This window comes from Typopeltis vanoorti, chromosome 14 (genome assembly GCF_054136105.1).
Source record: "Typopeltis vanoorti isolate ZY-2024b chromosome 14, IOZ_Tvanoo_1.0, whole genome shotgun sequence".
NCBI lineage: Eukaryota > Metazoa > Arthropoda > Arachnida > Uropygi > Thelyphonidae > Typopeltis > Typopeltis vanoorti.
This window is the reverse complement of record NC_143562.1, coordinates 86,764,971-86,789,006: the sequence shown is the minus strand read 5'-3', so window position 1 is coordinate 86,789,006 and position 24,036 is coordinate 86,764,971. Positions and strand designations below refer to the sequence as shown.

The 24,036-nt window shown below is 34.9% G+C and overlaps 1 protein-coding gene across 4 annotated transcripts in view; it reads left to right on the top strand.

The window, feature by feature from the left end:
* The window catches only part of LOC150099730 (alpha- and gamma-adaptin-binding protein p34), a 203,010-nt gene that overhangs the window by 154,736 nt on the left and 24,238 nt on the right, over nucleotides 1–24,036 (top strand). For 2 of the 4 annotated variants that reach the window (XM_090403400.1, XM_090403399.1), the window contains exon 8: nucleotides 9,137–9,241. In XM_090403400.1, coding sequence (XP_090259526.1) covers nucleotides 9,137–9,241 — 105 coding nt within the window. Of the gene's footprint in view, nucleotides 1–9,136; nucleotides 9,242–11,398; nucleotides 11,516–22,780; nucleotides 22,831–24,036 lie in introns of all 4 variants that reach the window. The other 2 variants (XR_016549330.1, XM_090403398.1) reach the window with 2 other exon arrangements.

The following is a 24,036-nucleotide window of genomic DNA, read 5'->3' as shown; positions in this document are numbered from 1 at the left end:
ACATCACCACCTCCAAATTTCATAGTATGGGTTTATGAACTCTGGTAAGCAACTTTCACTGGACATCCTCCACACCCACGGTGGGTCTGCGAGTAGCACTTGCATTTGACTCCCTGCATTTCCATCTCGGTATGGTATCACTGATTACTGATTGCCTAATTTGTGAACAATTTGCTTAACATAGAGGCCTTCGACATAGCATCCAATCATAATGCATCTTTTTTCAGTTCCATCAGTTATCATCTCACAGCCATTTCATTCGAACATAGTTGCACTGACTTGCAAGCATCATATTCTTCCAGTTTATGCCAGCTACAAACACGTGACTCATTACATGGTACAATGCACCCATGCCAATGGGGTGTCTATTGACTCCTTTTTGAGCAGTGTATCTTGTTAACACATTCATGTGATGTAAATGAATCATTTCATATATTGCATGCTATAGCAAATCTTATAGACAGAGAAATAGTTTGTTATATAAGGTACAGTATAGTGAATTTAAGATGGAAAACATTTCTTTCCCCATTCCATTCCCATGAAACAAAAGAAATGGCAAAAAATTGTATATTGACAATACAACGTTTTTGTATGGCAGGAACCATCCATGAATGAAAAAAATTGTAAGAAATAGATCAAATGAAATTTCAGAAATTATGGCATAGGAAATCATTATTATTATTATTATTATTACGTGACACCTTCAGGGAGTCCAAAGATTCATCGAGGGAGGGTACCTACTCTACAACTTCATCTCCACCACTCACTCATTCCACGAACTACAACTACACCAACGCCATCTACCGCCCACCACCATCACTAGTATTTTCACAGATAATCACAAGCATCCATGCCCACAGCGGGATTCGAACCTGCAGCCTTTTGGCTGGAGAGGGGATACGCTAACCACTCAGCCAACCAGGCCAGCATCATGAAAAATTGAACAGAAGGAAAAGAACCTGCATGAACCATATATAAAGTGCACAGAATAATATGAAACTTTCAAATGCAAATAATGATCATATAAGAAAGAAGAAACTAGAAGAGTATAAAATTAAAAAAAAATTTAAATCCAGCATTAACATATAAATTTTGAAAACATAGTTTAAATTAATTTCACTCACCTGAAATCTTTGTAAAAAATATGTGTACTGTATATGTGCTATTATGTACAGAGACTCATGTTGTATGGAGATTCAGTGATCAGGGGAGTACTTAACACAAGTGTGACAAAATCCTGTTTCTCGGGCACAAAAATTCACTATATTAACCACACCATCTGGATGCAAAAAGGTAAGTCTAAGAAAATGATTGTCTGGTTGGTACAAATGATTTGAGAGGCAAGAGGTATTCTATGAGGGATAATGTAAAGAGTTGTTAGAAGAGGCAGAAACTGAAGAACAAGAGGGTGAAGATTGTAATTCTCCTACTACACTATGATAGAGGCGAACTGAGGAGGAGGAGGATGTTGATAGCCAGTGAATCTATACTTAGATTGTGCAGAAGGAATGATGTAGGATTTGTTGAGCTGTGGTCTGTGCTTGATGGAAAGAAGAATTTGTTCAATGTTGATGGACTGTGTCTAAATGTTTTGTTGTTAGGTGTCTGGAGAGTTTTGTTCAGCAAGCATGCTAAAGTGCAAATTCAGGAAAACTTAAGCAATTAGGGTGATAGCAAGTGAGTGTGAGACTGACCAAGTGAAGAATCTAGTCTCTCAAGAAAAATTATTGAATCGGGTAGTCAATCCATAAAGTAAAAGTGGGTGGGAGACTATAGGGATGCTGAAGTTTCTATATGCTAATGCCAGAAGTATTATCAGGAACACAGGCAAAGAATTTTTGGCATTAGTTAGTGTAACCTTGCCAAAAGTTTATAGCCATTAGTTTGACTTGGTTAACAGCAGATGATGTAGTTACAGGGATTGAATGTGAAGGGTTTAGTATTTTCTGGGAAGATAGAGAAGATAGGATGTGAAAGGAGATCTTGAGTCACTGTAAATTATAATTCCTTCAGATTGTTGAGATGATGATAGTTTTAAGTAGGCTTCAAGTGCTTTATTTATTGCGTAGAGTTCGCTGGTAAAATTGGAAGCAATTCTCCCAGATCCGACTTTTATTGAAAGTTTTTCACCTTTCGGGAGTAGAAGGAGAACACCAGCACCTCCATTAATCATATTGGTGTGTGACGATCCATCGGTATAACATATAACCTGTTTAGAGGATGAAAGAAGGTTGATAGTATTTAGGCCTTTTTCTTTGAGCATTTCTTTTGGTTCTTTTTTTGTACAGAGCTTGGTAAAGTTTAGATTTATGGAGGTATTTGAAGGTAATTTTCCTTGGGTTAATCAGGAAGGAGTTAAATGGATGAGTAATATCATTAAGCACTTGCTGCAGAAGAACAACAAAATGTTGTGGAAGGTGTGTATAAAGAGAAAGGTGACCAGCATGTCAAGGAAGGCAAAATCAGATTATGAGAAGAATCTAGCCAATCATCACTCATTAAGGTAAATCTTCGATAGTCATTCTTTCTCTTACTTGCCACATAACAAAAGAACTATGTTCCACGGAACACTAGTGTTCTGCGAGAAGTTCTCCTGGAATTTGTTATTTTAGTTTTCTAAGCATTTTTCATGAATAAATATTTTATAGTGGAAATATTCTGAGGAGAATAATATTTGTGAATATGTCAAAAAGCCTAGACCCAGAATGACTAATAACATCTTTGTATCGTTAATTTTCACACATCGAAACCTTTCAACATTTGGGAAAGGGAATACCACTGTTTATGACCGGTCATAAAAATTGCCTGCAAGCGGAAACAATGGGCGGCGTATTCTCTGTTCTCAAAACTGAAGGAAATGACATCTGTGTAGCAAATGTCAGACCAAGCGGCATATTTTTAAACATGGAAATATTCATGAATTATCGTTAATTTTCACACATCGAAAGCTTTCAACAATCGGGAAAGAGAATATCGCTGTTTATGACCTATCATAAAAATTGCCTGCAAGCCGATTACAACAATGGGCGGCGTATCCTCTGTTCTCAAAACTGAAAGAAATATCTGTGTTGCAAATGTTAGTGACTAATCAGCAAGGAAGTATAAAGAAAATTTTTCCACTAAAATTGAAGATCAAGGTAGTGTGTATCCAGTTCTCAAATCTAGTAATACTGAAAACTTTCTTCGCAAGTTTGTATTGTAGGGTAAAAGTTTTGAAACCATAGTGCTGTGATTTTTTAAAAGTAATAGGCCTGCAGATTTAAATTTTAATATGCATAAGAGACAAGGGACTTTGTTTAATTTTGGTATTAAGAAATCTCTTATTGAAGGTGTTTGTGATGCAAAAGATAGTGAGTCATCCACCACCACCACCAGCCTACAAAGTGATCTCCAGGATGTACAAAAGGAGGTGAAAACTACCAGCACACAGGAGATTCACTCATAAGTACTTATAATATTATCAATTTTATAAATTTTTGGTGATCAGAAGGGGATATGTCAATGAAAATCAGAACAAATTAATTTAATGATGTTTATGTTTAATTGATGTTTAATTAATTATTAATTAATAATTAATATATTACAAAATAATCAAGGTGTTCCGTGAAAATTTCAGGATTTGTGAAGTGTTCCGTCGTAGGAAAAGTTTGGGAAATACTGCTTTAACCTATGTGACACACACTAATGTGGCAGCAGAGGTGGATGAATTGGAGATTCTTAGGATATTGTAGAATCTCAATGTAAATTCAGGTGTGGGATCAGATGGGTTTTGCAAGACTGCTGCAAGGGAACTGACACTGCCTTGACTAGGCCCTTTAAATCTCAGTTCTGATAGAGTTCCAAGGGAGTGGAAAGAGGGCAAAATAATTCCCTTGCATAAGGGAAGTTCTAAGATTGCAGTAGCAAATTGTAGACCAATCATTATCCCAGGTATGGTCGTAAAGTACTAGAAAAATTGACCAAAAAGAAAATTCAAGAATGAGTAGATAAAAATACGATTCTATATGAAGGTCAACATTGCTTTGTGAATGATCGGTCATGCCTTAGTAATTTACTAACTTTTTATAAATAGAGTAACAGCTGAGCTGAATAAAAGAAATGGCTGCACGATGATTTTTACTGGATTTTGCAAAGGCATTTGACAAAATACCACATGGAACTCTATTACACAACTTAGAACAAATGGGAATGATTATGACACTGGTGAAGTGGATAAGAGGGTGGCTACTGGACAGGTATGAAAAAGGTATATTGAAGGGCAAGATCAAGGCGAAAACAGGTGACTAGTGATGATCCACAAGGTTCAGTCCTGAGACCATTGCTGTTTAATTTGTACATAAATGATATAAGAAATAACTTGAAAGGAAATATTCAATTGTTTGTTGATGATGCAAAATTAGGTAGGGTAATAGTTAATCAAGGCAATGTGGAGTGCTCGCAGAATGATTTAAATAATCTGTTGTATGGGCAAAACATAATGGGTGTCATTTAATGTCAAGAAATGTAAATTTGTGCATTTTGGGATAAATAGATTACAAGCTGTGTATCACATTGATCATAGTATGCCATGATATAGATGAAGCTAAAGATTTTGGGTTGGTGGTATACAGAGAGTTAAAGTTTAGAGGACATATTGTTAAGGTTGCTAAGGTAGCCGATATGATTACTTGGTTATTGAAGAACACATTAAGAAGTAAAGATAAGGAAGTTGTTATTCCTCTTTATAAGGCCTTGATATGCCGACATCTGGATTGGTGTGCTCAAGTCTGGTTTCCTGAGTTTCTTGGGATGAGGAAGTGGTGGTGGAGAGATTCAGAGGTGAGTGACCAAGATGGTTAGTGGCCTGTTCCCTGTGAGGATAGATTGAAGGTGTGTGGATTGCAGAAGATAGTTGATAGGAGAAAAGAGGGATATGATAGAAACATTTAAATTGCTTAAAGGGTTTTATAGGATAGATGCAAGGGATATGTTTCAGCACTTGGCTAGAGAGCCAGAACAAGGGGTCATCCCTGGAAGTTGAATAAAGATGTGGTTAGTAGGGGGTATAAGGACTAAATTTTTTTCCTTGGAGAGTTGTGAATGAGTGGAATTGGGTTACCAATGTCAGTTGTGAGTGCTTTGATTGATAATGGGTTCATGGAGAGGTATGATAGATTGAGTCTTCAGACTCCATGGAAGTGCCTGTGTAATAATAATAAAGAATTGAAATCAAGAATGATGTTGAAGACCACGGCCAGTTACCAAGAAGAAGCATAAGTGATCCAAAATGATAGAAGAAACTCAACTCTTAACTTTTTGCAGATGTTATATTCCTGAATCTTTAACTAAATTGAATAACTGCTTTAGCACTTTAGTATGAAAATCTGCAATAAAAAAATAATTAAATTAAAAAAAACAAACACTGCAAATGTAGGTAGGAACATGGAAAACATAGACTCCATTTTCAGTGGAGAACCTATAGAATAAGTAAAACATTGCACATATTTCAGTTAAGACAGCAAATTAAGTTTAGAAATAGATGATAATAAGCATAGCTAGTGGGAACAGTTAAAGAAATTTACATGGAATAAGACAGAAATTAGCCAAAACACTAAACTAGCAATCTTGTTTTAGTTTATTATAGTTCTTTCTAACTTGACATCATTAACATTTCAAGAATGAGATAAGAAATTGTAGCAGTTTTTTTTGTTTTTTTTTAAGTGCATCCCACTTCACAGAATGATGTAAATCTATTGCACATTTAGTACTGTAGGTGAAGTAAGGGTTAGAAAATCTGGGTGTTCTGCCCTAGAGACCAAACTTCAAACGTTTTCACACCACTTCAAGCCTCTAATACAGGGGTGTCCAACCTTTTAGCTTCCCTGGGCCACATTGGAAGAAGACGAGTTGTTTTGGGCCACACATAAAATACACTAATGCTAAACGATAGCTGATGAGCAAAAAAACGTAGAATGTATAGTTAACATATTTAAGTAATTTAAACTTCATTAATTCATGAATTTTTTATTATAAAAGTAAAAGACAAGACAGCAACATGAAATTAGTGAGATGTTTGACATTGTTTTTGAGACACTAATGCTTCGATATTTGGTTCGATGGAAGTAGTTGCAATTCTCAGTGAGTTCTCAAGGTGCTCATCAGATATTTTGGTTCTAGTTTTATTCTTCGTGTACTTTATCCTTGAAAATAGCTGCTCACAAATGTAGGTGCTTCCAAATAGCGATGACATGAATAAGGCATGATTGTGAAGCGAGGGATATTTTTCTCTGGGAAGGTATAGCTTATAGAACTCCAGTAAAGAGACATGATTAAATTTTTCTTTAAGTTGAATGTCAGATTGTGGCTCTACGCATTCCATTTGAAAATTGGCAGGTAATATGTTTATGTCAACTGAAGGAGTCACAAATATATCAAAAGATTGATGATTTTTCCGGAAATCTTGAAACTTCTTCTCAAATTCCTGTATCAAATCGAAAAGCAAGGCTGCATATTTTTCGTTGTTCACAGGACCGTGTTTAGCCGTGTTAAAATGCATAATATTGTTTGCCTTAATTTGAGATTGCCATAGTTTCAGTTTCATTTCGAACGCTCTTATAGTTTGAAACATTGTATTGATCAGTTGGTTTTCACCTTGAAGATGCATGTTTAACTCATTTAAATGAGCAGTCAAGTCTACTAAAAATGCCAAATCTGTGAGACAACAGTTTTCATCGTCAAGTTCTGGCACAAATTTTGTTTTTGATTCCATAAACGACTTGATTTCATTTCGCAAATCATAAAATCTTTTCAATATTTTACCTCGACTTAACCATCTTACTTCCTTAAAGTAAATGATGTCCCCATAGTCAGCATCCATAAATTTAAGGAATTCCTGGAATTGGCGATGATTCAATCCCTTTGCCCTTATGGAATTTACAGCCTTGATGACAATCTGCATGACGTTATCCATCTTTAAAGCGTTTGCGCATAAATTTTCTTGGTGTACTATGCAGTGATATTTCATCATACTTAAATTTTGGGAGGCAATTGCATCGTCTTCTATTAATTTTACAAGTCCATCTCTTTAGCTATCATTGCCGGGGCATCATCAGTAGCTATACCAGATATGTTCACAATGGACCAAGAAAATCGCTTTAACGTATTTTTCACTGCTTCGTATAAATCTCTTGATTTAGTTGTGTTTTTTAATGACACTAAAGAAGCCATTTCTTCAGTGATATTATATTCGTCATCAATACCTCTAATAAAAATTGCCAATTGAGCTGTATTAGTAGTATCAGTACTTTCATCTTTCGCCAAAGCATAAAATTTAAAATTAGCAGCTCTACTCTCCAAACCTTTTTCGACAGATTTTCCTATTTCATCAATTCGCTATAGTCTGGTGAGACAAACTGATTTTAGAAAAATCCCCTTTTTTATCAGGGCAAAATATATCTGCCACGCTTTATGTACATTGCTTAATAAATTCACCATTGGCATACAGTTTTGATTTTTTTGCTATCAGGTTTGCAACCACATAACTAGCTTTTGCAATAGAATCCGTTTCAGTTGTTATTTTTTTTAAAAAAAACTTTGTTGAGATGATAGACTTTTTTTCAGTACCGCTATTTTGTCTTTACGACACTTTCCTTGATATGCGCTAAATTTCGCAGTATGTTTTTGCGTGTAATGCCTTTTCAAATTGTAGTCTTTGAAAACTGGCACAAATTCCCTACAAATTAAGCAGAATGTCTTAGTATTTGCCTCGACAAAAAAGTAGTTGTCTGTCCACTTAACAATCTTCCTTCCTCTATAATTTTTGTTTTTTTTTTGGTTTGGTTTTCTTTTGATACACCGTGGAAGCCATGCTGGAATTAAAAAAAAAATAGACTGAAAATTAGAAAGCTAGATTTAATAATCACCAAATCGCCAAATTTTTACTACTAAAAAAATTACTCGCCAAATCACCACAAACACATGTAACGTCTGCACCTTTCTTCGGTGTCAACTCGGCTGTTTACAATTGCACATTGAAAGCCGTACGCATACCCATGCCGCACATAGAGAGACATCTATTGCGTGGTAAAAGTAGGAAGCAAGAGCGCTAGTGTCATTTATTATGTCGAGAAGTAACTACTTGCATGGGCGGCAATTTTGAATAAATACAATTATTTGAGAATGATTTTATGAATCTCTCATTGCTAAAGAACGTGTTAAATTCAAAAGTTCATTGCTTATAAATTAATAGCATGTTAAAATTGTATTTGTAGTATTATTAATGGTATTTTTTAGTCGCAATCTCATAAAGTTTGTAAGTTTACGATTTTTTGTTGGACTGCATTCATAGCCGTCCTGGGCCGCAGGTTGGACAAGCCAGCTCTAATATATTGGTAGATGTATTTCTCACACCAAGTGATGAAATTTGTCTAACTATAATGTCTTACAAAATATCCATACCATGGAATTCAAAACCACATCCCATTAGTCGACGTGCAATCTTGCTAAACTACCAGCTAACTAGGTATTTGATTCCAGAATGTCAAAAAAAAGATCCATGGAAGACATAATGATGGACTTAATGTTCGGTTATTCGTAATAGTGCTTCTTGATATAAACAATAATAAAGACTAAAATAATTATAATTTATTGCTGTTACTGGTGACTCTTGCCTAAAGCAAATTTGCCACAGGAATAGTTTGTTATAGTAGATAATTTCCTATGATTTTAGCATAGCATTGCATTTATAGATGTTTCATTCAGGACTTTTCAAGACTAATTGACATCAGCTATTTACTGTCTACATGCAACTTACTGGGACTTCTTCTCTTCTTTGTTCCTTCTATCTGTCTATTCTCTGGAACAGTCTTTTCTATTAAGTATTCCCCTAGAACTACAACATTCAGCTATTCAGAGAAAAAAAAAATAGTGCACGTATGTATCTTAATAGGTTCCTTCTGTTGTAACCCATGCCCACCCCTAAGGTGCTAATAGGTTTTGTGTCCATTCATGTCTTAGACTTACATTTAAAATTATCATTGTAAATTTAAGATTATTTAATTATATCAAAGATAATTATATGAATTTTTCTTGTTTATTCTACATATTTATTCACTGTAAGACAAAATGAGGATCACTAAGGCAGTACATTTTTATGCAGATTCTTTTTTGGAAGAAGATAAATGGCTCTTTGAATCATTAGGAAGTGATGACCCAGGTGGACAGTCTTTCGAGATGTTGTTTGATAAATTTAAGGAAATGAAAGGTTCGGATTTAAAAGTGTTCTTGAATGGATTGGAAATGTAACATTAGTTAATATATTACAGATATACACACATGCATTTTAATGATTCATACATTACTTCACAGTATAAACAACATCAAGATAAAAGCTGTAATAAATTTATTGAACCTACTAACATTCCTCTGGATTTAGCCTGACTTTTCCAAATTAACTTTATGGCTACCATAAAGGGCACCTTTTTAGTACATTAGTGCTTTTTCAGTTGCAATTTACTTCTACAACTATCTAGTTGAATGCTGTGTGCTTACCACAGTTGTAATTTGTGCTCTGATGAGACTGGCTAGAAAAGCAATGAAATAATATTAGTAAGTTCAATAAATTCATTTTATTTTTTTTCTCTTGATGTTGCTTATGCCATTGGACGCAGTTTTGAATTTGTATTTTTTAGTGGTTAACCAAAGAGACCTGTTTATAAATTATAAGACACACACGAATAAAAAAATAGTAAAAATAAAAAATTTCTCTCACAGAATTAAGATAAGGATTATAGTTAAATGCTCTCATGACAAGCATATATTCTCCATAAAATATTGGCTTTGGAGGCTCTTTTGAACTAGTCCTGAAACTCAAGCTTTTTAAGAGCTTCCAAGATGGTATTTCTATAGACATTTCAGGAAGTCTACAAAATTTATTGTTCTTGCAGCAAGGATTGGCTTGGTTAGAATTACAATTAAAGCAGTGAGATTACCAAGACCAGTCAAGAACTATGAGGAAACAAGCAATCAGTAGACATAATGTTTGTTTATTGCTCTTGTTTTCTAGATGAGTTTTACTTTGGACGATGAAATATCTGCATTTTGGGGAGGAAGAAATGCTCTGACTTCTTTATAAGAAGTCAGAGCATTTCTTCCTCTGAAACTTTCAGAGGAAGAAATGCTCTGACTTCTTTCAGAGGAAGAAATGATTGGAAACTTTCAGAGGAAGAAATGATTGGAAAGACAAATTTTCATTTGTCTTAAGGATGCCAGATATATTTGTTATTTCTACTGGAAAGGGTGACAGAATTAGCTGAACGTAGATATGTTGTTTATGAAGTAGTAGAAGAAACATTTTTCCTCCGGTACAATATTGTGTGCTATTATAAAGGGGGGGGGGGAAGATCCATGGAAAAGAAGAAGAAAATGCAAATGTTAGTATTTTCGGAAAAGGCCCTAACAAAGAAACTGACTATGAACATTTTTGTTGTTGTGAAAACAAGGTGTTTAGTCTTGGCAGACATGATTAAGTATATGATAAACAATCCAGTAATAGATAAGGATATTGTTTTAGTGTTATTAAATGTGTATATTTTTTCTATTTGGTCTTGAGTCAGTGATTTACCAGATTCTAGAAGAAACAGTTAAAAATCATTGCACCGATTGGAATTGAACCTTTGTATAATAATAAACATTCGGGAAAAAAAAAAAATCTTAATAGAGATAATCTCATAACAAATGGTATTAATAATCTCTTCTCTAAACACGCCTACCACCTAGATACATTCACAAACATTTGTGTCCATGTCAGCAGTAGGATTTAAATCGAGATTGTTATTGGAAATGCAGAAAATTTAGGATTGAACAGTCTTCTTGAAATGGCCAAGATATAATTCTATGATTACAACATCTATGACTAAATTTCTGAAGGCTGAAATGCTGATAGAAGTTTTTTCATTTAATTATAAAGTATATTATATTTGACAAGGAGTTATATTCCTATTTTAATCCTTACTGAAATATAAAAAAAGAAAGTTGGTGCACAAAGTAACTAGTGCACTTTGAGAGTGCACTAGTCACTTTGTGAAGTAGAGGCCGTTGATTTTGCATCAATTGGCTAAGTATTCCATAATGAAAACACACATTCCTTTGGAGTGCATATTATTTTATCTTTCTTGACTTGAATCCACTGATGATACCTCGATAAAAGTCAAGCCAGTTTGGATTACACCCTTCCCATAATTCATAGCGATACACACACATCCAAAAGGAAGTAGAGTTAGCATTGTGGGATACCAAGGCAGTTGAAGTAAAGTTAATGGCCTCTACTTCATATATAATTTTGTTTGCAACGATTAAAACAATAATATAATTTCTTGTCAAGCATAATACATGAGAAATTTCAAAATGTATATCACATTAGTGTTATGTGAGGTAAAGAAGAGAGAGAAGGCACCCGATGAAACTTCCTCAAAGATCTGAATCATGAAGACTTAGGATAGGATGAAATGGACACACTTTTCATCTCGACAATATCTCGGTAACTATTTAGCCATTTTTTTCCATTATTACTATTATAATGTGGTTAGCTTTGAGTTTTTTTTTTTCTTCTAAAGAGCATGAAACCTAATAGAGTTAATGAACAGTAGTTTTCTATTGTTGCTGTGTAACTGATTCCATTACATCTTTTAACATGAATTCAAACTACAATAAGGCCTAAAGAGATGAGGAAGAAAACACAATTACTAAGAATAAATTAAAAGAAACCTTAAACATTCTAATAGGTGAAACTGACTAAAAACTGATTTGGCAGTAGCTGCTTCAAACACTTGAAGCATTTTTTAAGTAATTCACTATGAGTAGTTTGTCAACTTTGAATGAGTTATCAAGTTTAACTCGTAGAATTTTTATTCATTAAAAAATGAACGTTTCTTCAATATCTTTTGCTTTCTTTGTGACTGACAGCATCTTCCTGAATATCTCAAAAAATACTGGATTTTGGTTTTAATCGTGTAGCATTCAGCACGTGTATCATGTGCAGTTTATACATTGTTGTTTAAACTCTGTATATGATTGCCGGCAAAAGAGAGGTCATAAATTTTATGTGCACTATAAATTAAAGATGCCAAGAAATTATATTCTTGGTTTCATCCTTTATCCAAACGTAAGCAAACAAAATGCGTGTGGAAAGTGACTTCACTACTGGGCTACTTGTATATAGAGGCTGAAGAATACCAAGGTTGAAGTAATGCAGACGTCATATTTCCATATACAAGTATCGAAAAAGGTATCACACCTTATTACTAAAATACTCTGGATTAGAGATAGATGCTGAAAGTTTTTTCACTTAGTTATACTATAAATTAAAGATACTAAGAAGTTATATTCTTGGTTTCATTCTTTATCCAAGTGTAAACAAAGTTTGCGTGTGAAGTCACGCATATCTCTAATTCAGAGTATTTTAGTAATAAGGTGTCACACCTTTTTACTACTTGTATATGGAAATTTGACTTCTGCATTATATCAACCTTAGTATCACTTCTGGGTAGTGGCCCTTCCCATAATGCATTGCATTATGGGATACTAAGGCAAGTGATGTGAAGTCACTAGCCTCTATATACAACTAGCCCAATCATGAAGTGACTTCACATGCAACTTTGTTTGCTTACACTTGGATAAAGGATGAAACCAAGAATATAATTTCTTGGTATCTTTAATTTATGGTATAATCAAGTGAAAAAACTTTCAACAAAATTGAATTAATGTTAAGAAAAGCAAATGTTGTTTGGCAGATTGGAAGTGAAAATTATCACTTAGAACTTATACCTTGACTTGTACACATATATTTGCGGAGCCTTTTCTGTATAATATGTCTTTCTTTGTTGCTTGCTATTCATGATTGTTATTTAAGGTGAGTTGAAACGAGAAAGGCGCATGAATATACAGCAATGGATCCTCTTCTAAGCTAACTGGTAATTAGTTTACGGAATTAACAACGCATATAAAGTATATTAATTAAAGGTAACTTTAATGAATAACTTCTATATTTCGGCAACGTCACATTGCCATCTTCAGGAACATAAAGATATGGTATGTGCACTCAGGAACTAACACAAAGCAAATGAGGAAGAAACTAATATTGTTCCTAAAGTCCTAATGGTGCCCTCTTGAGGGCTAATTTGATAGTCTTGGCAGTTGGGCTGAAGTTCTCATAATGAAAGGCTCCCAAATTTGGGGCAGTTTCATGCACCCAAATTTGTTGAGGTTAGGAACGTTTTTTAGAGCTGCTGAAGATTCTTTGAATAATCTTTCAAAGATTATTATATTCAATGCGGAGGTAAGTAGTACGGTCTAGTACTAAAGAATTTAGCTTACCTTTGTAGTCTTTTTGATTGAGTACCACAGTGGCGCTTCCCTTATCAGCTTTGGTGATTACTATTTTTTTGTTGTTTTTCAATTCTTGTAGGGCTGTATATTCGTTTTTGGATAAGTTGGATTTTGGAGGTTTGGCTTTAGTGAGAAAGTCCAACTTATCCAAAAACGAATATACAGCCCTACAAGAATTGAAAAACAACAAAAAAATAGTAATCACTAAAGCTGATAAGGGAAGCGCCACTGTGGTACTCAATCAAAAAGACTACAAAGGTAAGCTAAATTCTTTAGTACTAGACCGTACTACTTACCTCCGCATTGAATATAATCCGACCAGCTCTCAGATTAGAACTATCCACAGACTCCTTAAGAAAGTTACTTCTTGGCCTGTGGAAGTCACCAACAAACTTAAACCTTATAACTCTAGACCCCCCCCGATTATATGGACTCCCAAAAATACATAAACAAAATGTGCCATTGCATCCCATAGTGGATGGCATTGATTCCCCCACATATAAATTAGCCAAACATTTAGTCAAAATGCTCACACACTACACTGGCAACACACCATCACACATAAAAAACTCAGCCCACTTTAAAGCTGAGTTTTTTATGTGTGATGTTGGAGTGTGAACTTTCCCTCAAGTTCACACTCCAACACACTGACATAATGGTCAGTTTTGACGTCTCCTCCCTATTCACTAATGTCCCACTCAAAGAAACCCTTGAGCTCATCCAAGCCAAGTTTCCTCCCGATATCTCAGCCCTATTTCAGTTCACAATGAACTGAGGCTATTTCGTTTGGCAAGGAAAGTTCTACAAACAGATAGAGGGGACAGCCATGGGTTCACCACTTTCCCCACCCTTGGCCAAATTCTTTATGGAGACATTTGAAGAGAAAGCCTTAAACTCCGCCCCACAAAAACCCACTATTTGGCTTCGTTATGTGGATGATGTGTTTGCTATTTGGCCACATGGCTCAGACACACTCCACTCCTTCCTAGCACACTTAAACAACCAACACCCCAGAGTCCAGTTCACCTTAGAAAAAGAGGAAAACAACACAACACCCTCCCCTTCCTAGACACTTTAATCACCCGCCAGCTTGATGGATCTTTGGTTTTCTCTGTTTACAGAAAACCCACCCACACTGGCAGATACATTCACCAGCAATCCCACCCACCCCCTCACAACAATATGGGGTGATAAAAACACTATATAACAGGGCAAAATTAATCTGCTCAGATGACAAGGCCCTGACTATTGAACTAAACCACATCCTCAACACTTTCTTAGCCAATGGCTATAACCCCAAAAAATACTAAAACTTGTAAACCACAACCCACCTGCCCCCCCCCCCCTCCACAATAAAGATTACACCAAGTCTATCACCATCCCCTACATCCAGGGCACCTCTGAGAAAATAACCAATATCCTCAAAAAATATGACCTTACTTCCTGTTACAGACCATATAAAAAGTTGGCATCCCTTATCCGCTCTACCAAAGACCAACCACTTCCCCTAGACCTACCTGGTGTATACCAGGTCCCTTGCAGCTGCAAATTGTCCTACTTTGGCCAAACAGGCAGAACAACAAATATCAGGATTTCAGAACACCAAGACTACATCCGGTTTCACCAGTACAGCCGCTCTGAGCTGGCAGACCATGCCTTAGATACCCACCATAAAATTCGTTGGAAGAAAACAAAAATAATTCATCGCAGCAAGTTTAAATACGAAAGATTATTCAAACAATCTTCAGCAGCTCTAAAAAACGTTCCTAACCTCAACAAATTTGGGTGCATGAAACTGCCCCAAATTTGGGAGACTTTCATTATGAGAACTAAAGCCCAACTGCCAAGACTACCAAATTAGCCTGCAAGAGGGCACCATTAGGACTTCAGGAACAATATTAGTTAATTGCTTTCTTCCTCATTTGCTTTGTGTTAGTTCCTGAGTGCACATACCATATCTTTATGTTCCTGAAGATGGCAGTGTGACGTTGCCGAAATATAGAAGTTATTCATTAAAGTTACCTTTAATTAATATACTTTATATGCGTTGTTAATTCCGTAAACTAATTACCAGTTATGTCTAACCAACGTGTAAGTCTTGCTACTAGAATCTTCTGAGCTATGCGGACAATTTCACCAAATTCCTCTCAAAATTGTGGCAGCATCCTCCACATACTCTTATTCAGATGCCCAGCTGGCACACCTGGCAGAATTGTGATAAAATTATTTGGCAACCTGATATACCTGGAATCTTCCCCAAGTACTGTCATGAGGTTCATTATACTTGACAAGAAATTATATTGTTTTAATCCTTTACCCAAGCATAAGCAAACAAAGTTTGCACATGAAGTATTTATCTTCACAACTAGTCAACTAGTATATAGAGGCTGTGTGCTTCACATCATTTGTCTCAGTATCTCGTAATGAAAAGCACACTTCTTTTTACGTGTGTTATTTTTGTGAATTATGGGAAGGGTCACTACCCAGATGGTTTTGACCTTTATTGAGATCTCACATCCAGGCATCATCTGTTCCTTACATGATAGAGCGTACAGCTTAGAAGAGGATCCATTACTGTATATTCTTGGAATTAATTCACTAATGGAACGATAATTCATATCAACATTCTTCTTGATACTATCTCTATCTTACCTCTATCATCTGTTCCTTACATGATAGAGCATACAGCTTAGAAGAGGATCCATTACTGTATATTCTTGGAATTAATTCACTATGGAACTATAATTCATTCCAAAGACTTTCTATGTGAAAGTCTTCTATTTGCAACTTTTCTTCTAATTCTGTCAAGTCTTCGTATTCTGTGGGGGAGCTGAACACTTAGCAATGTTTGATGATGTTCTTTTTGGTTCTGTGCATGCTTGGAAATGCAACTGAGAAACTTTCCCTCAAGTTCACCATCGTGTGCCACCATGCCACCATTACTGTTTTCCAGTGTTGGGTTTGAAGAACAAAAAAATTTATTCGGTTACAGTTTCCATGAAACAGTTCTTCATTTCACAATCTTCTCACACTTAGGTAAGCTCGTTTAATTATTTTTCATTACAGCAACTTTTGCTTATCTCATTATAATAAATTTAGTTTAATCCTTTATCCAAGTGTAAGCAAACAAAGTTTGTGCCTGAAAATATCTTCAGGACTAAGGTAAGGTGATACATCCCTTAGTAACTCATAACAAAGGTGGATAAAGCTCTCATCACTCCTTGTCTCAGTATCTCCCATAATGCAAAGCACATCTCCTTGCAGACATGTATACTGCTATGCATTAAGGGAAGGGCCACTACCCAGACTGGTTTCGACCTTTATTGAGGTCTCGTCAGTGGGAGGCAGACCCAGAGTGGTGATACTAAGCCAGAAGCAATAGAGAGGTCATATTTACCTATATGAGTTAACAACGGTGTACCACCTTATTATTAAATTACTCTGGATTTAGAGAAAGTTGTTGGAAGTTTATTTTGCACTTGGTTAGATTATAATAAATTTATTTTAATCCTTTATCCAAGTGTAAGCAAACAAAGTTTGCACCTGAAAATATCTTCAGGACTGAGGTAAGGTGGTACATCCCTTGGCAACTCATACAAACAGCACCTACATTACAAAACTTTAGACAGCTCATACAAAATCGCATTTAACTTCTAATAACTAATTTTAATAATTTTATTTCACTTTTAAGCAAGACTTCAGTAGCCAAAGATCAAAATGAACATCTCAAAATGTCTTGCTCACAACATAAAAGAAAAAAACTTGTAACTAATAACAGAATAGTGTTGCATTACTAATTTCTTAAGTTCAATTCATTTATATATATTTAAACTTGTGGGATATCTGAATTTTAATACAGATATCCTACGTACTTCTTAAATAATGTGACGGTAAATGAAAGGCAGATTTCATTTTTCTATAAAAAGATCATTTAAAATATCATACAAAGATTATGAAAATAAGCAGAAACATTGAAATCATCAGCTGCATCCTGAATGGGAAACTTTTAGAACAAGTTAAATATTTCAGCTGTTTAGGAACAATTTTTTGCAAAGATGGCAAATTAAATATGTAAAGAAGACAACATAATTAGCTGGCATTATAGGAAGTCAACTGAATACATTTATATGGAATAAGAGAGAAATTAATTAAAACATGAAAAAACAGCCAAAAGGCTTCTAGTCAACTTATTTTTATGAAACTTTCATAGTTTCTACATATGGCTTTGAAATAATCCTGGATCTAATATCCACTTTACTGTATATGAGACTTTGTTCAAACCAATTTTGACTTATGGATCTGAGAGCTAGCTTAGAAATAATAGTTGATCAAAAACTAGTGATCACAGGTATGACAGTTCTGAGAAAAATTTGTGAAAAGAACAAATAGCATCATATTGACATGTTGACTGCATTGGGCTGACATGTAAACTTGCCACTACTGGCAAGTCTTATAGTCAACAGTCAGTGTGTCAAATTTGAATATATCAGGAAGGAATTTTTCATTTTTAGGATTTCTAGTACTATCATAGCATCCTATATACCTCTTTGCAAGTGCATATTAGGAATTTGTTGATGATGAATATATATGAATACACACATTTTTTTCTGCTCAGCAGTCAGTATGACACTGCTGTCATACTGACTTGGTAATGCTTTCTGTTCATATAAAGTGCAAACAAGATATGTCACTCTTTTCTACTTGTATAATTAACTAGAATAGCTATTTTTGTTCTGATTCCATGCTTAAAACAATAAAATAATAATTAATCTTAATTATTTTATAGAAACAGATTATTTTAGGATATTTTAATTAAGTAAATATTCTTTTAATCAGCATGTCACAAATTCAATTCCCATTTCCCCTTGCATGTTAGGCTCAGTGGCCTGCCACAGCCAAGCATCTTGCTTCTCTGAAACCTAATTAATATATCTGATAATGTAGCTTATATTATAGCTGTCAGTTGTGTGTGTGCTCTTCTTTCATCCCTTCTTAAGGGATGAAAAACTCAATTTTCTTGGAGGAAAAAGCCCTGCCACCTTCTTATGAAACTGGTTACTCCTCTTCACTTGGAAAGCACTGATAAAGGTTCTTTGCATGCTATATGGGATTCAAACCCAAAGATCTTTACTACCAAAGGGCATTGTTGAAATGCCCTTTGGTAGTAAAAGGCATTTCAACTAACTTATTTACAGTAAAGTTCTCTACATATGAAGCAATAACTAAAATAAAACTTCAATTATAAATTTCTTAAACAACTACTTATCTTTTTATTTGAATCTCCTGCAAGATTATGACTTTGTAACATCTGTCATAATACTGAATAAAATTTGAATTAAAAAAAAAAGGAAACATGCATAAGAGAACACTTAATTTTGCAAGCGGTTCTCTGTACACTAGCTGATACACCTGAAATGTACATTACATTTCAGGCTGAGATAGAAAAAAGAAAATTTGTTTAATGAAGTCTGAAAGGAAATAGAAAAAAAAAAGTTATCTATCTACATCTATTGCAGACAGTCAACCTTGAAAAACTGAATGGGAAAATTTTTTGGAAGTACCGAGTTTGAGTTTTCCTATTCGAATAGAATGGGCCCAGTGAAGCTTTTTTTTTACATTGCATCTTGAATCATTTTATCATAATTTAAATGAATTATTTCTGTAAAAGACTGTGATTTCAGAAAATATGTTGAAAAATCATGCATCACTTTTTTTTTTCTTTTTTTCTTTTTTTGTGGTTTGTTCTATTACACAATAATAATTGATTATTTCTCTAGTAAAGCTTGCTGAAAATTTCTTTTATGTAGAAAAAATGATAGATTAATATAGTTAGAATGGAATCTAAAACTTTTAAATAAGAAAGAGCTAATCTGAGAAGCTTTTTTTTTTTATGTGGCTCCCCCCCACGAAAGAGTCCCACCCAAGTACTGATACCATAGATACAGCATTTGGTAACAGAAGTATGAAACAAAAGCTGTGTGATACTAGTATAAATGTACCAGTGTTTTCGATTATCCATGCAACAGGTGGAAACCCAATAGGGAAAATGTCACCATTTTTATTCAAAAGGGTTTAGAAGGACTGACAGGACCTCCCAAAACTGTTAGGAAATTACGTTCTAGTAATATCCTTGTGGAACCATGTCAACAACGTCAGCAACTGCTGGGAGCTGCTTCAATGGGTGGAATACAAATCACAGTAACACCTCATAAAACACTCAGTTCCTGTAGAGAAGTGATATTAGAATGGGATCTCCTTGATGTTCCTGACGATGAGATACGTTCAAAGCTTAAAGACCTGGGAGTGATGGGTGTAAGGTGCATCCTGATACATAGAATGGTCACCTGGTTACAATCAAGAACTTCGTCCTTACTTTTGATACACCTAAGCCTCCAACATCTGTAAAATCAGGGTATCTCAGCTGTCCTGTTAGAGCATACATCCCTAATCCACTAAGATGCTTTAAATGTCAGAAATATGGACATTCCCAAACTGCCCATCATGGCTCTACCACCTGTGCCCAATGTAGTAGTAAAGAGCATGATAACAAATTTTGCTCTGGGGAAAAAAAAAAAAAAAAAAAAAAAAAAAAAGTTAAATGTGTCAACTGTCAAGGCGATCATCCAGCTTACTCTCATGTATGTCAGAAGCGGAAAGATAAAAAAGAAATACAAAAATTAAAACAGAACAAAACATATATCAGGATGCAAAAAGAAAGCTAGCCACTGCCACACCTGTTCAGATCCTTGTGTGCTGAGAAGGTAATAATTAAGAAAATGTCAACAGCAACTCAAACTCTGATGTCTATTCCACTATCTGATAATTTCACCATACATGAACTTTGTGTTCTCAAGTGCTTCTCTGTTGAGTGCATCAATCACATGATCTATGGTCTTACTCCAGAGACAACTCCAAAAATGGTTCCATTTGATGAGAACCCACTTGTCAAAAAAATCATGACAAAAGATATCACTTAAAGATAAATCAACATACATCCCCACAGAAAAAAATGGATACCTCAGTATCCACTGAAAGTAAATTAAACTTTTATTCATACATAGATACTGCATTCCTTGGCTTGGTTTTTGTACATGTGTATTATTATTATTTGACACCTCCAGGGAGTCCTAAGGCTCATCGAGGAAGGGCACCTACTCTACAACTCTCCGTCTCCACCACTCAACCTCATCTACACCAACGCCATATACTGTCCACTATCACCACTATTATTTTCACAGACAATCACAAACATCCATCATCAATCACAAAAATTTAAAGTATTGTTTAAAATTTTTCTTCGACTGCTTATTCATTGCTGTAACCTTTGCTATGGTGCAGTATGACCCTTGCTGGTCTTGCACCAATAAACTATAAATCAACCAACCAACCAACCCACAAAAGTTTTTCTGTACTATTTTTATTCATTTTATATATATATATATATATACAGGGTGTTCGGGATAAATTTGACATATTTATAATTAATTATATTTTTCCGTAAGTTACATGTATTAACACACACTTCTCTTCATTTAAAAGTTTGGACCCTTCTTCATTCATATACAAGATGTCAGAAAGGATGGATAGCTGGAACCCACCTGAATCATGGAAGAGAATAACTTGTATCATGATGATTCGTGCCCGCCATCAAAATAAGGATATTACGACTGCTGCCCAATGCTCCCTGAATACAGTAAAAACAATCAGGCATGAACTAGAGACTTGCAATGGTGACTACGAGGATGTAGCAAGAAGAAAGATCCCTAGCAGACGATCTGATTGCGTTCGTACAGCAGAATTCCTCGCAAATCTGCAGGAACAGGTGTTGAAGAACCCTGGCATTGGAATTCGGGCTTTGTTCGTGGAGTTGCTAACTGTAGTCAAGCCCTGGATAACAAGGGTAGCCAATGGTAGGCCGTATGTATGGCAGCAGGATTCGGCCCCTTGCCACACCTCTGGGAAAAGTCAAAAATGGTTGTCTGAAAATTTCTACGACTTCACCAGTCCAAATGTTTGGCCCCCAAACTCCCCAGACCTTAACCCCATGGATTATTTTGTATGGGGCGCAGTTGAAAAAGACACCAATCGCACTTCCAGTAATACAAAAGCCCAGTTAATGGATAAAATTAAAACAGTTTTTGCGGCCCTTCCCAGGGAGACTGTAGCATCAGCTTGTTCGAGGTTCCGAAGCAGAATTGAAGCTGTGATCGATGCTAATGGTGGTTATTTTGAGTAAATCTTGTTGATAGTATTGTAATTAACTCTGCCTGTAATGTTTTTTTGTCAATTCATTAAATTTAATAGATACAAAGAAGATTTTCTTTTTCCTTACGAAACTGTCAAATTTATCCCGAACACCCTGTATATATATATATATATATATATTTTTTTTTTTTTTTTTTTTGCATTTTTTACATAATTTGGAAATCTTCTTTAGAGACCAAATATGGAACTTTTTCAAGCCACTTCAGGCCTCCAATAAGCAGGGCAATGTTCTCACACTGGGAAGTGAATTTCATTTCCCACCTAAAGACAATCAAACAACCATGCCCACTGTGGGATTCAGACCCACAACCATTTGACATGAAGGTAGGAGGAGAGCCAGCAAAGAGATAGTGAGAGTCCCTTGAGACAATATGAAAGAAAGGTGTTATGGAAAAGGATGTCAAAGATTAGTTTATTGGAATGAGATAGTCTGAATTTCAAACCCTAGGATAGATGAAAATTAAACTTCCAGAAAGATTTTAATAACCTTTCTGGTTCTCAGTTTATGAGCAATAATGCAATAATTTATGCTTTTCATGTATTTTCTGGTTAGAAAATTTAGCTAATTTCCCTATTCTGAGATCAATCATTCTCAGTTAGATATTTAAAGACTCACTGCTTTCTCTAGAATTTCAGATGATAGAGCTTGTAGTTTATCATTCACTTGTGTATTCCAGTTCGATTTAAATTCATTGCAGTTGAACAAGATATCTTCAGCAACACATTTTCTTTATAACTATTACCTTTACACTTATAGTATGGATGATATATTGTTTGCACAGCTAAGACAGTGGGTATAAACAAAGGCACACAGCATGCATGTGATTGTCTTATGCAAATGACCAACTTTCCTTTCTGGTAGCTTGATCATTAATAATGGTACAATAATAAAAGAGACTCTGACAACATTCACATGAATGCCTTTGTTTAAACCCATTTCTTTGCCATTGCACAGCAAGCACTACATTAACTATTTATAGTTATTAATTTTCTTAGTCTTTCTGAGCGCAACAGTAGTCCAGATAGCTTTTAATTAATATTTAAGGCAAAATTTCTTTTGTGAGTGATGCATAAAATGTTTACTATTATATATCTAGTGTGTGTATATATATATATATGTGTGTGTGTGTGCTTCTTTTTTTTTTTAATTTAGAAAAGGCATCTAATTTAGCAGGTGATGAAAGAAAATTATATGCTGAGAAGGTAATTATCTTAATCTTGATTCTGTTTTAAGTATAGTTTCCAGTTATATCTTATCTTCATTTGTGAACTGTCAGGAATACACCAAATAAGACAGGAGTTTTTATTCTTAGTGATTTTAAATGAAGTTTGTGAAAAATAATTATTAGTACCAGCCTGATTGATTTATTTTATATCAGTTCCACACACCCGGTTCCAAGACCTATGGCATAACAGTGCTGTGTGTATGTGTAGATGTAGTGCTTAATATAATCCACTCTCCAGCCAATAGGCTACAAGTTCAAATCCTGCTGTGAGTATGGATGTTTGTAAATGTCCTTAGGTGGGAGATAATAAATCACTGTGTGTGTGAGAGAGAAACCCTCACCTTGCTTTTAAAGTCTGAAGTGACTTTCAAAAATTCCATGTTTGTTCCCTGAGCAGGATTTCTGGATTGTGTAAAAATTTAAAAATGCAATAAAAAAATTTAAAAAAATGAAATTCAATTAACCCTCTCATGCATGAATTTTTATATTCATTTATAAAAAATTATAATGGCATGATACAGTACCATTTAATCTTACAGTATTACCATGATTTCATTAAATTTGCTAAATTTGTGTCCTGTATATGTAAAAAAATGATGTCCTCATCTGAGGACATCATGCACTAATGCCAACAGACTACAGACATATGTCTATGGAAATGACTTAGACTAAGGAATTTATTTTCATTGAAAGACATTACAAGTATGACAAAACATATTATAAACAATTTATATTTTGTTGAAACACTGCATGAATGATCAAAATTTGGATTACTTAATACATACAAAAAAGTAAAACAATTAGAATTTGCAGTAGAGCTATGTAAATCAAGAACAGTCTTATTCTCTTTGCCTCATTTTGTATTGAAAGACTGAAAACATTCCAGACAGATTGGAACCTCACATCTACCACAGATGTATCTTGTTTTACTCATGCAGTGTATATCTCTGCAACGATTGGCATTAGCACCTGTTGGCTTCTTTGGGAAATGTCCACTGCCATCAAAACATTTCTCATATGGCACAGAATGAGTTTTGTGTTTCTTTAGTGCTGGTGGTGTCTGACTTAAAGGGCATCCTCGTTTCTTTGTTCCTAGCTGAGCTAAACCTTGATATATCAAAGCAGTTGCCACTCTTGATTTGAATTCCAACAAATCCAATTTTTCTTTTTCTTCCCATTTCCA